The 12,255-nt window shown below is 37.6% G+C and overlaps 1 protein-coding gene across 5 annotated transcripts in view; it reads right to left on the bottom strand.

The window, feature by feature from the left end:
• Positions 1–2,592: 2,592 nt before the first annotated feature.
• Positions 2,593–12,255, bottom strand: part of gria3a (glutamate receptor, ionotropic, AMPA 3a) — a 62,118-nt gene continuing 52,455 nt past the window's right edge. For 2 of the 5 annotated variants that reach the window (XM_020599051.1, XM_020599049.1), the window contains 3 exons: positions 6,660–6,774; positions 5,333–5,581; positions 2,593–4,165 (listed from right to left, as the gene is read on the bottom strand). In XM_020599051.1, coding sequence (XP_020454707.1) covers positions 5,336–5,581; positions 6,660–6,774 — 361 coding nt within the window. In that variant the 3' untranslated portion in view covers positions 2,593–4,165; positions 5,333–5,335. Of the gene's footprint in view, positions 4,166–5,332; positions 5,582–6,644; positions 6,775–12,255 lie in introns of those variants that run through there. The other 3 variants (XM_020599050.1, XM_020599053.1, XM_020599052.1) reach the window with 3 other exon arrangements.

The raw sequence follows: 12,255 nt of genomic DNA, 5'->3' as shown, positions 1-12,255 counted from the left end.
TTTGAGATGGTTTTTTTTTTTTTTTTTTTTTTTTTTTTTTTTTTTTTTTGCTTGCTATTATTGGTGTTAACATGATTTTCATACTCACTTACCTCATATCCTTTGGGAGATACTTAGATACATTTTTATTTATCTCCACCTTTTAATTCAAGTAAGACAGTAGATGTGAGGAAATTGATACAAAGGACCAGGTTGTATATTGTGTACAATAATAAAGAGGGTAACATGAAAGTCGCATGTTATTTCTTTTCTTCTTTTTTTTTTATTGATGTCCATTACAGTGATTTTGTGTTAATCAGGTTTTTACATAATTTATAAAAAAAAAGGAAAAAAGTTCACCCTTGAGTTAAATGTAGAATTGTAAAAAAAAAAAAAAAAAAAAAAAAAAAAAAATGTACTCTGAATGCAAGTGTTTCAAAATGACTTTTAGAGTTTTTATCTGCTGTACTCAATGAGTGTAAGCTTTTTTTATTTAAAAAAAAAACAAAGCCAATAAAAATTTTTCCTAGTGTGTCATTTTGACATTGTCTTTTTTTCTTTCAATCTCCACAAACTTGAAACTGATTACCCATAAAATGGTTAATCTGCAGCTGCAAACGCCAAATTTTTATGGTTTGTATGACCCCATATCAGAAGAAGTTGGGACGGTATGTAAAATCAAAATAAAACGTGAAAATAGTAATTTGTAAATCTGTGTCTTGTATTACATTGCAAACAATTATTTGATGTGATACCTCATCAGTTTTATTCTTCCAAATACAAACATTTTAATCCTGATGCCTGCAACAAAGTTGGATGGCTGTGCGCGCCGCTCGCTCAGACTGCACCGCATCAAGAATAGTCACTCTATAAGCGATATAACCACAGAGATTGCATTGACACACCTGTCTCAGGCACTACAATACATAGTTGCATCCATAAATGCTGCTGTGCCAAAAGGAAGCACCATGTCAATGTCCGGAAGCACCATTGACTGCTCGGTGCTCAGAGGCATCTGGGATGGACCGTCACACAGTGGAGATGTGTACTGTGGCCAGACAAACCAGTATTTCAGGTGTTTTTTGTTTTTTTGGAAGGAAGGAAGGAAGGAATGGACGCTGTGTGCTCCAGACCAAAGGCGACCATCCAGACTGTTACACCAGTCCCAAAGCCAGGGTCTGTCTTGGTCTGGGGTCATGTCAGTGCCCTTGTTAAAGGTAACTTACACTTCTGTGATGGTGCCATTAATGCTGAAACATACACAGAGATTTAGGAGCAACGTGCTGCCTTCATTATGACATCTTTTCCAGGGACGCCCATGCATATTTCACCAAGACAATGCATGACCTCATAGTGCACATTACCAAGGCCTGGCTGTGGAGGAAGAGGGTGAGAGTGCTGGATGGGCCTGGCTGCAGCCCCGACCTGTCCCCAGTAGAGAATGTGTGGCACATTTTGAAACGCAAATTGTGTGAACAAAGACCCAGGACTGTTGTGCACCTTAAGACTTGTTTGCAGGAAGAATAAGACAAAATGACACCTGGCACACTTTACTCACTTGGTGTCCTCAGTCCCTACACATCTTTTAAGTGTAGTGAAAAGGAACGGCAACATCACACCGTGGTAAACACTTTACTGTCCCAACTTTTTCTGGAATCTGTTGCAGGCATCAGAATCGAAGTGAATGTTTATTTGGAACAAAGAATAAAATTGATGGTGTCACAGCCAATAATGTGCTGCTGGCTTGGTTTCAATGTGATACAGGACACAGATGGGTTACAAATCAGTATTTTCAGTTTTAATTTTAATTTTACATAACTGATAATTTTCTGGCTGGTTCTTACTGTTGTCCCTGGACACTGATGTTCATCTTCTAGACGAGTCTTACAGCCGTTGACTGGATCATGTTACAATGCATACAGTCGAATTAAAAGACGTCTTTTTACCTTCTTGTCATGACAGGACCTCCAGCAATACATCCAGCTCTGTAAAATGGGGTCTACTGTTTTTTTTTTGTCCCACAGGTTTACTTTACCTCCCAGATTTCACAGGCTAAAATGATATAGGAGTAACAAATATGGAGAATAATGTTTCCTAAAGTTTTGTTTGGGTTTAAATAGATCTCTGCCAGGTTTTCCAGTCATTAAAATAGTGAGCCTTTGTAGAAATTTAGCTAAAGCAACTGGTTAACCAGATAACATGGTTCTTTGCAGAAAATACCCTCAAAATCTGTGGGTTCTGTAAAATAAAGTCTAACCCCCCTTTTTTAAAAACTTGTTAACCCATGTAAAAAAAATAGCTGTATTATGTGGCATGGTTAATATGAGAAGCAAACTTTTCTGAATTGAAAGAACCAGAGAGAGTTCATGTTTAATATAAGGCTATAATTTTTTACTTATCATCTGGAGTTTTCTTCTTATGATGTCTAACATTTCACTTTTTTCTCTTTCATGGTGCTAACAGGGTTTCTTACCAACATCATGATTTCACTGCATCTCAAGCACTGTTTGTTGCTCCAGCAGTGTTTGTGGACATTACTACCAAACTGTGCAAGGTAAGATCTGCATGCTGTGAAGTAAACCTGCAGCAGAGCGAACAAATGCTTTAAACACATAACCAATTCCTTTTTTTAATGGGTAAAAAGGATTCTTCAACAAAATATCCATTGCCCAACATTTACAGTACAGTTTACATATGTCATTTATTTCTATATGTAAAAAAGATGAAAGTCTAAAAGGTGAATATAAACCTGCTTTTATTAAGGAAATGTAATAAAATCCTTTGTACATGATCTCTCCACAGAGATTCACTGTGTCCATACATGCAACTCTCGTGGTTGAGTTACTGTTACAAACAAACTGAGAAAACTAAAACCAAACCGGATCCAAATGTCATTATCAGACACCAGCTAAACCAAGGCCCATTTTGGGTAGCAGTTTGACAAACCTGTCACCAAATTCACATGCACTTTATCCAGGGGTAGAAGGATGAGTAAGTCTGACATACTAAACGAATGTAGGTGCACATGGTTTATAGCATCTTTAGTTTTTGTCCCCTCACTTTATAAAAAATTCACTTACACAAGCAGCCACACGCTTCATTTGCAGCTCTCTCCTCAATGTACAGTTCACCAGCTCACCTTCTGCATAATGCACACAGAAAGCTTATCACAACCGAAGAATCTATGGGAGTTATGAGTTGAGATTCACAGCTACAGATACTGCGTTGACATGGGAAAAGCTTCTATGTGTACAAAGTGTAAACCATAAGCTCAGTTAAACCATTTGAATATGCTGTTACATAAAAAGGGCTCACTCTCCTGGTCTCTAAAGGATTCTTTTTATTTCAACAATATGGCATTAAGTGTTTAAAAGCCAGCCTCAATTCAGTAAAAATGGTCTTGTTTCATAATTGTGGCAGTTGAGACAAACACAGTCTCATGTGGTTGATTTAAAACAAGCATCTAAATGATGGCAGTCATTTGTGTTCGATGTCCAACAGGCTTTGACAATAACACCACCTAAGCAGTTTCAGATGACCACTAGTTTCATATTACTGGTATTTTCTGAGTAAAAAGTTGGGTACAATGTAATTGGGGTTACTGATACTTAACCCTATTGATCGATGCTTGTCCTAAATATTTTGACACTGAAAATAGTCTTATAGTAAAACGAGAGAATGACTTGACTTCACTAAATATAACATTTATCCAACTTAAGATTTCACCACAAAAATATGTCTGTAAAGGATTTCAGTGACTTAAAAAGTACTCCAGGATGTTCTGGTTGCAAATCATGGCTTTTCTTTTTCTTCAAAATAGAAAACAACTGAAATTACAACTGTTCATCAAATTGTCAATGTTTTGCCCTAGTTCCACAGATTTTTTTTTTTATTTGTTTTGGATTTAATTAAAATTTAATTGCATTGCCATGATGCCAAAATGCTCCATAAGGCACTACAAGAGGCAAATCCCATGTTTCCAGAAACAAAAGTCCTGTTGCGTCTTTGCCCTCTGTTAGTGTGACGGGCCTCACAACCCAGAATGAGCACTTGCTGACTTGTAGGCTTGTGTGCTAGCTGATGAGAAAGAAGGCTGTTGCCTCCAGGATACCAGCCTTGGGGTGTCGGGGTCACACAGAGTGGCTGTTTCCATCCGGATGCACCAGTTGAAATAGACACATTTCATCTGTGCAAAGCCAAGAGATGTGTGAAGATTAAGCATCAATCAGCCGCTACTAAGCATCAGTTAGATATATTTCAACTCAAGACACAGCTTCCCTCACTGCCTTAGAGAAGTGACTTAACTAAAGCTGAATAATGAGTAATGAGTAATTAAATGGCAAACAAAGTGAGTTAAGCTAGCTGGGGCTGAAAAATCAGGTTCAGTAAATGGTAATATTGGATTGAAAAATAATTAGTGGACCTAACTCAGTTTTTTTAAGCTTGCTATCAACACTCATTTTAAATAAGTTACTTGTAATTTTGGGCCAGAAAAGCTGACCAACTCAATTTATTTGATGTAATTTAGACAAAATAAGCTGGGGAAGCTGTGCCTTTTTTAAGGGGTGGAAGACTTCCCAGCATGCATTTTTTGCCTGTTAACACTGTCTAGAGACTCCTCTTCTTTGTATATTGAAGAGCCCATTCATGATTGACGCTTTCTGTGTGTCTGTAATATATATTAAAGTATGGTTGTCCTGGCACAGCAGCGCAGCTGTCGCCTCACAGCGAAAAGGTTATGGGTTCGTGCACGGGCCGACCTGGGGCTTTTCCTTTTGTGTGGTGTTTGCATGTTCTCCCTGTGTCTGTGTGGGTTCTCTCTGGGTACTCCAGCTTCCTTCCACAGTCCAAAGACATGCAGCTTTGGTTGATTGGTGACTCTAAATTGGCCCTAGGAGTGAGTGTGAGTCTATGTGGTTGTTTGTCTACATGTCAGCCCTGTGACAGACTGGTGACCTGTCCAAGGTGTACCCCGCCTCTCACCCAGTGTCAGCTGGGATTGGCTGCAGCCCCCCCACAACCTTATTTAGGAATAAGTGGTATAGATGATGGATGGATGTTTGTTTTTAAGTTTCCAACATGCTGGAGAGTCTATTAATATGTGTTTGTGTAGAAACTTTGAATGAATGCTCAGCAGTACATTGAAATAAGCAAACTTTGAATTAGAACAGTTTATAAGTTCTGAAGAAATGCTGAAGTAAAAACTTTTAATTTTATTTAGCTTCAAATGTTTTTAAAAAAACCCTATGTTTACACTGAGGTAATGATAAAACGAGTTGATTCCTTTATCATTTTATACATCTTATGTCTAAACTGACACAGTGTGGAAGCAGCAATTAAAAAACATACCCACCTTCTAGATTTTAACACTCTCTGTCCCATACACGTTGTACCCTTCACGGTACGTGGCAAAATTCTGGGTGCTTGCTGGAGGGGCTGGCTTAAAGTTTTGTGCATTCTTTGTCAGCTTCAGTCTTTTGGTTTCTTGCCGTGACTTATAGCAGAACTCTATCAAAGCCACAGTCATAGCCAGGCCAAGCCCTCCAACCAGAATATAGAAGACTCCTGCCACATTGCTCAGGCTTAGTGCACTTGTCTTGTCCTGGGGGATTTAAAGACCATCGTTAAGACTTTTTAAACTGGTGCTCTGAGGCTGACCTCAGTCAACATGCACACCCACACCAACACAAATGTACATCCTGCTGCACTAGGACTAAACAGAAACACAGGGGGTGGCTAATTGTGTCTATAAACCCCTCTGAGGTATAGTTTTTTAATTTAGTCTAAAAGTGAGATAAATTGAAACAAGGATATTTATATTCTAAAGAGCTGTGAAGGTGAATGTAGAGAGAGCTACTATCTATTCTGCTTTATGGTCTCTTTACGAGGACACCTCTAACGGAAGGCGGTCGTGGTCGTACAGGTCTAAACCCTATATTCACTGTTATACTGTAGCTGCTCAGCTTCAACACACTACATTTGTACAATCAAAGTGAAGGTGAATTGAACCATTTTACTGCTATTATAACTCTAATACTGAAATAAATGTGTTTTAATTTAATTTTAACATTTGCATTGGAACATTATGGGACATTTTTCATCCTAAAGACAGTAATATCTTTTTTTTATTTATTTAAAGAGACAAAAAAAAAAAGATTTAAAATTAATTAAAAATGTTTTTTTTTTTTTTTTTATGTTCTTTACATTTACACTCCATCTATGACACATGATTGCTAAATACCATTGGACCACTTGGTGCTCGGATGGTATTTAATGGTCTTTTTGGACTTTGTCAGAATAAGGATGCCTTTAGAAAACTAGCTGCTCATGTCAGAGTTAATATACACGGATTGCATATAAATGAATAAAAACACCAATAAGTTACATTTCAAAGGGACAAAATAGCAGTATAATGGTTACAATTCCAGTTTTATGGTATGAATAAAAAAATGTGTGTAATCATGCAGCAAATTTATAAATCTTGACTTGTCCACAAAGTAAAGTCATGTTAATGTAATGCATCAAGATCAGGGCATAAATAAATTAGACTATGTGCGGAAATCTAGGTTTTAATGTTTTTTGTGTTAATCTGACAGAATGTATGCTTTAGATGTTTGCATATGAACAATTAGGTCAAAATGCACTTTGCAATCAGTATAGAAAGACCTGCAGCGACTGACCTTACTTCCAGAGTCCTTGGTTCCACATTCACCCTTATCGTACCACCATTTGTTTTTCAGCTTGTCTAAGATGCCTTGTTCACTGAGTTTCAATACTGCAAGGTTTACAGGAGTTCTTCACGTGGGAAATAACATAAATAACATTTTGTTATGTTATTTTATGTTATTCAACTTCTTAAACTACTTTATACTGTGCAAAGCGATAGAGTAGGGTCCTGGCCAGCACATCATAGAAAACAAACAACACTACAGTATGCATAAATAGAAATATATGACCTTTCATAATCTATGACTACACTAACATGCCAGACCCCACATATATCGCTTTGAGTAATCGGCACACACTGATCACAAGAAGAGAAAAAAAAAGGTAACTTGCAGAATAAAGCAGCTGCTGCATAGCTTTCACAGAGTGAAAGAAAACAGAGGCAGCAATTGGTGAGGACACTTTTTGGGGGGCAGTCTTTTTATGTTTAGCAAGGTGGATCTAACAGGAACCCTTTCTTGACCAACAGACAAAACGCAGCAATCCAATTTCATTAACAGCTATTAGACACTAATGTCTCACAAGATCACCCTTTGAAATCACAAAATCTGAGCATCCAATGTGATTCCCCACACTGAGAATCAACTAAAGCACTAATGCAAATTCAGATGTTTCAATATAGATTAAGAAGATTTGTCATGATTTCGGTTTATGTTGCTCATCAAGGTTAAAGGAAGTTTTGTTATTGTGTTTTTCACTCTGCATCTACACTTCTGAATCATTACCAGCCAAATGAGGCAGAGAAAATTTGGTTGTAAGATCCCTGATGTGGGGGGGATGGAGGGGTGTTTTGCACGACATTATGCTCCATTTCCATGACTGCTAGATCTCGGGGCTTATTTCCTTTCAGAGAGTGTTTGTAATCCAACAGCAGCAAATATATTGTATTCACCACTGTGTTCTTTGTCAGTCAAATAGAATGCAAATCCTCTTTTTTTGATTATTTATATAAAGAAAGAAACGTTAAAAAGACATGCATGATGTTCATGAATGAGCTGTGGTCCTGTTGCAGTCAGATGCCAGTGAAAGGCAAATTTCTGAGGATTCTGTTTGAGTATCCACACAAAGCAGAAAGTAGAGTTTAAATCTGAATAACCATAAATAACACATGCATCTGCAACAACAATCTCACAGGGGGACGGAATTTAAAATATCTTTTTCCGTGGTGCAGAATCATCAGTTCATTACTTCTTACAGTTTCTGCTCTTTGACTTCTTTGGCACAGGTGGAGAAGGTAGTGACACGTTTGAGCAGGAATTTTGAGCTAAATAGTTATTACACTTCATAAAAGAAACAGGTTGCCCTACATACCTACACTTGATCCTACATTTGTAATTGTATTGTTTGGATAACGTCTCGGTTTGGATGCTTAAGATCCTTGTTCTTATAATGCATTTTAGATACACTATGATGAACAGCAAACAAAAAAATCTTTCAAGTGAGTGTTTCACCCATTTGTGATCAACAGCTATTTTCCATAGTTGTTCTGTTTAAAGGAGCCATCAGTGTGTTTGAACAGGCCTCTCAGCCTCAGGTCAGCGGGGCCACAGAGATCTGGTCCGTCAACCCAAAGATTTGTTAGACAACAAGTAGCCTCCACACTGAGATGTCTTTGAGTAAGGCATTACTGGTCGGTAGCCGCTCTGACCTTTGGCCTCTGAGCGAAGAGCATTTAGCTAAAGTAATGATAAAATTCATATTCATGCACTTTGTGTTCCTTGTTTTAATAACCTTTCCTCCGTTCAGGACTGGCGGTGGCTGCATTTTGGATTGGTTGAGCTCCATTGACTTGGTCCTTCCCTCCTTATTAAAAATACAGAGACGTATTATAAAAGAAGAGATATACGTACTAATTTCTGAACTATAATGATGTGCTGGTCATCAGATAAAGACCTTCACACACACCACCAGGTGGTGGCCATGGGCTTTGGAGCAATATATTAGTGTGCACTGTCTAGGTTTAGAGAAACCCTAGACATACTAAACCTCTTGTCATCATCAAACCCAAACAGGATTTGACTCATACACAGTGATTCTGTGCACAGGGACAATTCAAAGCAATAGCCAGGAGGACAAGGTTGACATTTAGCTATACACAGGAAACTTCTTGTATGTGGATAGAAATAAAGACAGATTTGGTAAACTGTAAAATTCAAAGAGCACAGAGATAAATTACTTTCATTATCCCTGCTGCAGCCTTTCAGACAAACCGTAATGGAGCCAGATGTGGCTGAAGAGCCGTTTCTGAGGGACTTCTGTCAAAAACACACCATGAGGGCAACAGAAAGAAAGGACTGAGATTTCCTTCCAAGTCCCTAAGCAGCATAGGTTTCCAATTATTTAGTTCCAGACATAAAATTGCAGCATTAAAATGCTGCCAGTTGAGGTTTGGTCTGTATCAGTGAATAACTCCACTTGTCATTTACTGTTAAATAGAAGAACACTGTGAGCTGTCCCAAACCTCTGATGTAATCGCAGAGAGTGAACTCAGATGAAAAATGTGATTTATCAGGCCTTGGTTGACTCACGTTAAAAAAGAACTGAGTGCATGTTTTCCTATTGAAGGGTTTTTTGGGAGGAGTTATACATTTAGAGGGTGTCATAGACAGGTTGCAAAGCCCCTTGGTATTAATGTATGATTTGTGATGCTGGGCTATTTAGATCAAATGTGACTCAACTTCTGCAATAAACAGTAAATTGCTGCCATGTATGGTGACTTATTGAATTTGAATAGCACAATTTTACCAATAGATTAATTACTTTATGATACACAGAGGTTGATTATGAGATTTAGCAGCAGTGAAATGGAGCTGTTTGTTGAATTAAGGCCCAGTGAGCAAATTCTAAAATGATTCAATCTTAATAAAATTACTGCATTTCATCTTTCTAGTTCATATAGTTCTTACTGTAGCCCTTTCTTTCAAGTCCCTCTATTTAGCATTTATAAGCAGTAATGACTGGGTAATAAATGTCTTAACGCACTATAAAGTAGTTGTATGGACATTTTAAAGAGTTTATTAATGTACCGTTTTTCCCAATAGGTATAACTTCAAGGCATATTTAGTGATGACAGCTGTGCTTTACTACACAAGTTTCCACAGGAAGACGTATAATTAACGTATAATTCCTTCTTCATGCTTAAATCTTAAGAACAGAACATTTAATGGGAAATCAAGTTGCATGTGTTCTATTCCATGCCAAATAAAAGCACTAAGTATTGTCAATACAGAGCTCGAGACATGACAGTATGTCTTATTCTCTCACCAACTCACTTTTCTAATTTTGAAAGCTATGCTTGTTAAACACTTCTGTGACAAAAAAGTGATAATTTGTTTGTTTTTTTCCTAAATGTTTTTTTCTAAAATGTTAAATCACAATTTGTGTTAAAATGATGAAAGAAAAGAGGATTAATCAAATCGTCCTATTAAGTTCAGGGTGTGGACAGAATATCATCAACACATTAACACTGAATTGTAAGGCAGTACAACAGCCAGTTACTATAAATCTTACACTTTTGAAACTTAATCATTCATTACATTCTGCTTTTTTTGAGGCTCTGTCTGAGCGGCATTGATTTTTGAGGGCAATAGATTATAGTGCTGTACTATTACCTTCCAGTATATCTTCCTAGAACTATAAACTTCACAGAGGAAGTATTTATTGTTGTATTGGATTTGATACAGTGTACAGGTTTCTCTCAGTGCACCCTGCCCGCAGCAGTGTATAAAGGACAGCTTAATGTCAGCTTCCTCCGATTTAAACCACATCAGAACTTTACCCTTCACTCTGTCTGCAAAACAGAACAACAGCGTCTAAATAACATTGATGACCACACAACATAGCTCACAGCATGAACAACCCATGTACAATACTGACTCTCGTGGCCAAAATGGACACATCAATTGCATACTGTATGCTCTCCAATTAAATAAACATTTCCCAAAAGCATATCTTCCAGTTTTGAATAATGCAAATACCTGTAGACATTTGTTGATATATGACTTATTCTTGACTGTTCTGTTTGAATGTAAAAGCATTAAAATATCTCAGCTATTTTCTAGTATATATTAATATATGTGCTGCATTTGATTTCAGCAATCTAATGATATTGTTATTATTGATTTTATGTTGCATTGTTAATGTCATATTTTGTCAGTGGTAGTTACACACAATATATTTCCATCATATTGTTAAATTATCCACACATGCATTTCTGAAAGTGAAATAAGGACAGAGACGTGTGTCGCTCAGATGTGATAGTGTTACACTGATCATCTACTCTCTTTCTAACCAAGGGATCTAGACAAATTGCCAGTGAGAGGAGACAGCTTCTTTGTGTCATCCCACTGGTAGTATCCATATCCTGCTCACTCAGGAATGAACGACTACAGTTGATAACAGCAAAGTTTGCCCTTTCTCTTTTCTCTCAATATGCCATGTGGTCATAATGCAAGCTGGGAGCGGAGGCAGAGATGGAACCATAGCAGGGCTTTTGCTGCACCCTGACACCTGAAACACACGATCAGGGGCCTCATTTATAGAAAGACTGTGCAACAGATTGGATTGGAAAAAAGTCCTCAACAGTGTCAATATTTTATAGAGCATCTGTAACAAGGCCCAACTTTTCTGCAGAGGTGGGCCTGATGTGCACTACTCTAAAATAGTGTAAGTACAAATATATTATGCTAGAGCGCCCAGTATAGAAAAGCAAGTTCTCCTACATTTTAACTCTTCGTTTTAACTTGACATTAAGTGATACCATTTAAATTCATAGAAATAAAACTCAGCCCACAGCCTTACTTGGTCTGCTATGACCAGTAGCTAATGTTAGCTAACCTTTAATAGATATTACTTTAGACATTAGTACCGTAAGTCACTTCACTGGCTTTAGGACTCTTCTCTACTTGTGCTACTGTTAGACCATGTTTCAGCACGTTAAAGATGCACATTTCAGTGGTTAAAAGACAAAAGTGAGAATCACCTGTGTGCTTTCATCCTGCAGTTGTGACAGTGGCTGCTGTTTATCAAGAGTTGCATTGTTTCATTTTAAGACCTGAAAGCATCTGCCCTCAGTCACAGTTATTTTTACATGATATATCCTATTTTTACTATGAAATTTCTATTAAATATAAGATTCAAATCAAATTCTCGTGTACAAATGGGGCCCCTGATCATTTCTTACACTCAACTGCAGCCAGGTTTGCCAGGTCAGGTTGGCCAAGGTCAGATTGGAAAGATTCAATGGACTTGGATCAAGACCAGCCAAAGATCTCTGTAAGTCTTATGCTGGATTTCAGTGAAAAGATGTTGGATACAAAAATCTGGACCATTAGTTGTCACTCTGTCATTAGAATTCTCACGTTTGCCTGTGATGCTTAGTCCCCTCAAGACAACGCTGTTTCCCGTGCCTGCCCTAACACCCAGGCAGCAGACTGGAGAGTGCATACATCATTTCATTTTAAGTACTGATCTTTCTAAGTGAGATCACTGCTGAGCTTTTCTTTAATCATTTTGGTATTAATTTGTATACCACATGATGATAAAAAGCTT

The sequence above is a fragment of the Monopterus albus genome, unplaced genomic scaffold (genome assembly GCF_001952655.1).
Source record: "Monopterus albus unplaced genomic scaffold, M_albus_1.0 scaffold39.1, whole genome shotgun sequence".
NCBI classification, from domain to species: Eukaryota; Metazoa; Chordata; class Actinopteri; order Synbranchiformes; family Synbranchidae; genus Monopterus; species Monopterus albus.
Note: the sequence above shows the minus strand (reverse complement) of the source record. Positions and strands in the feature narration are given on the sequence as shown.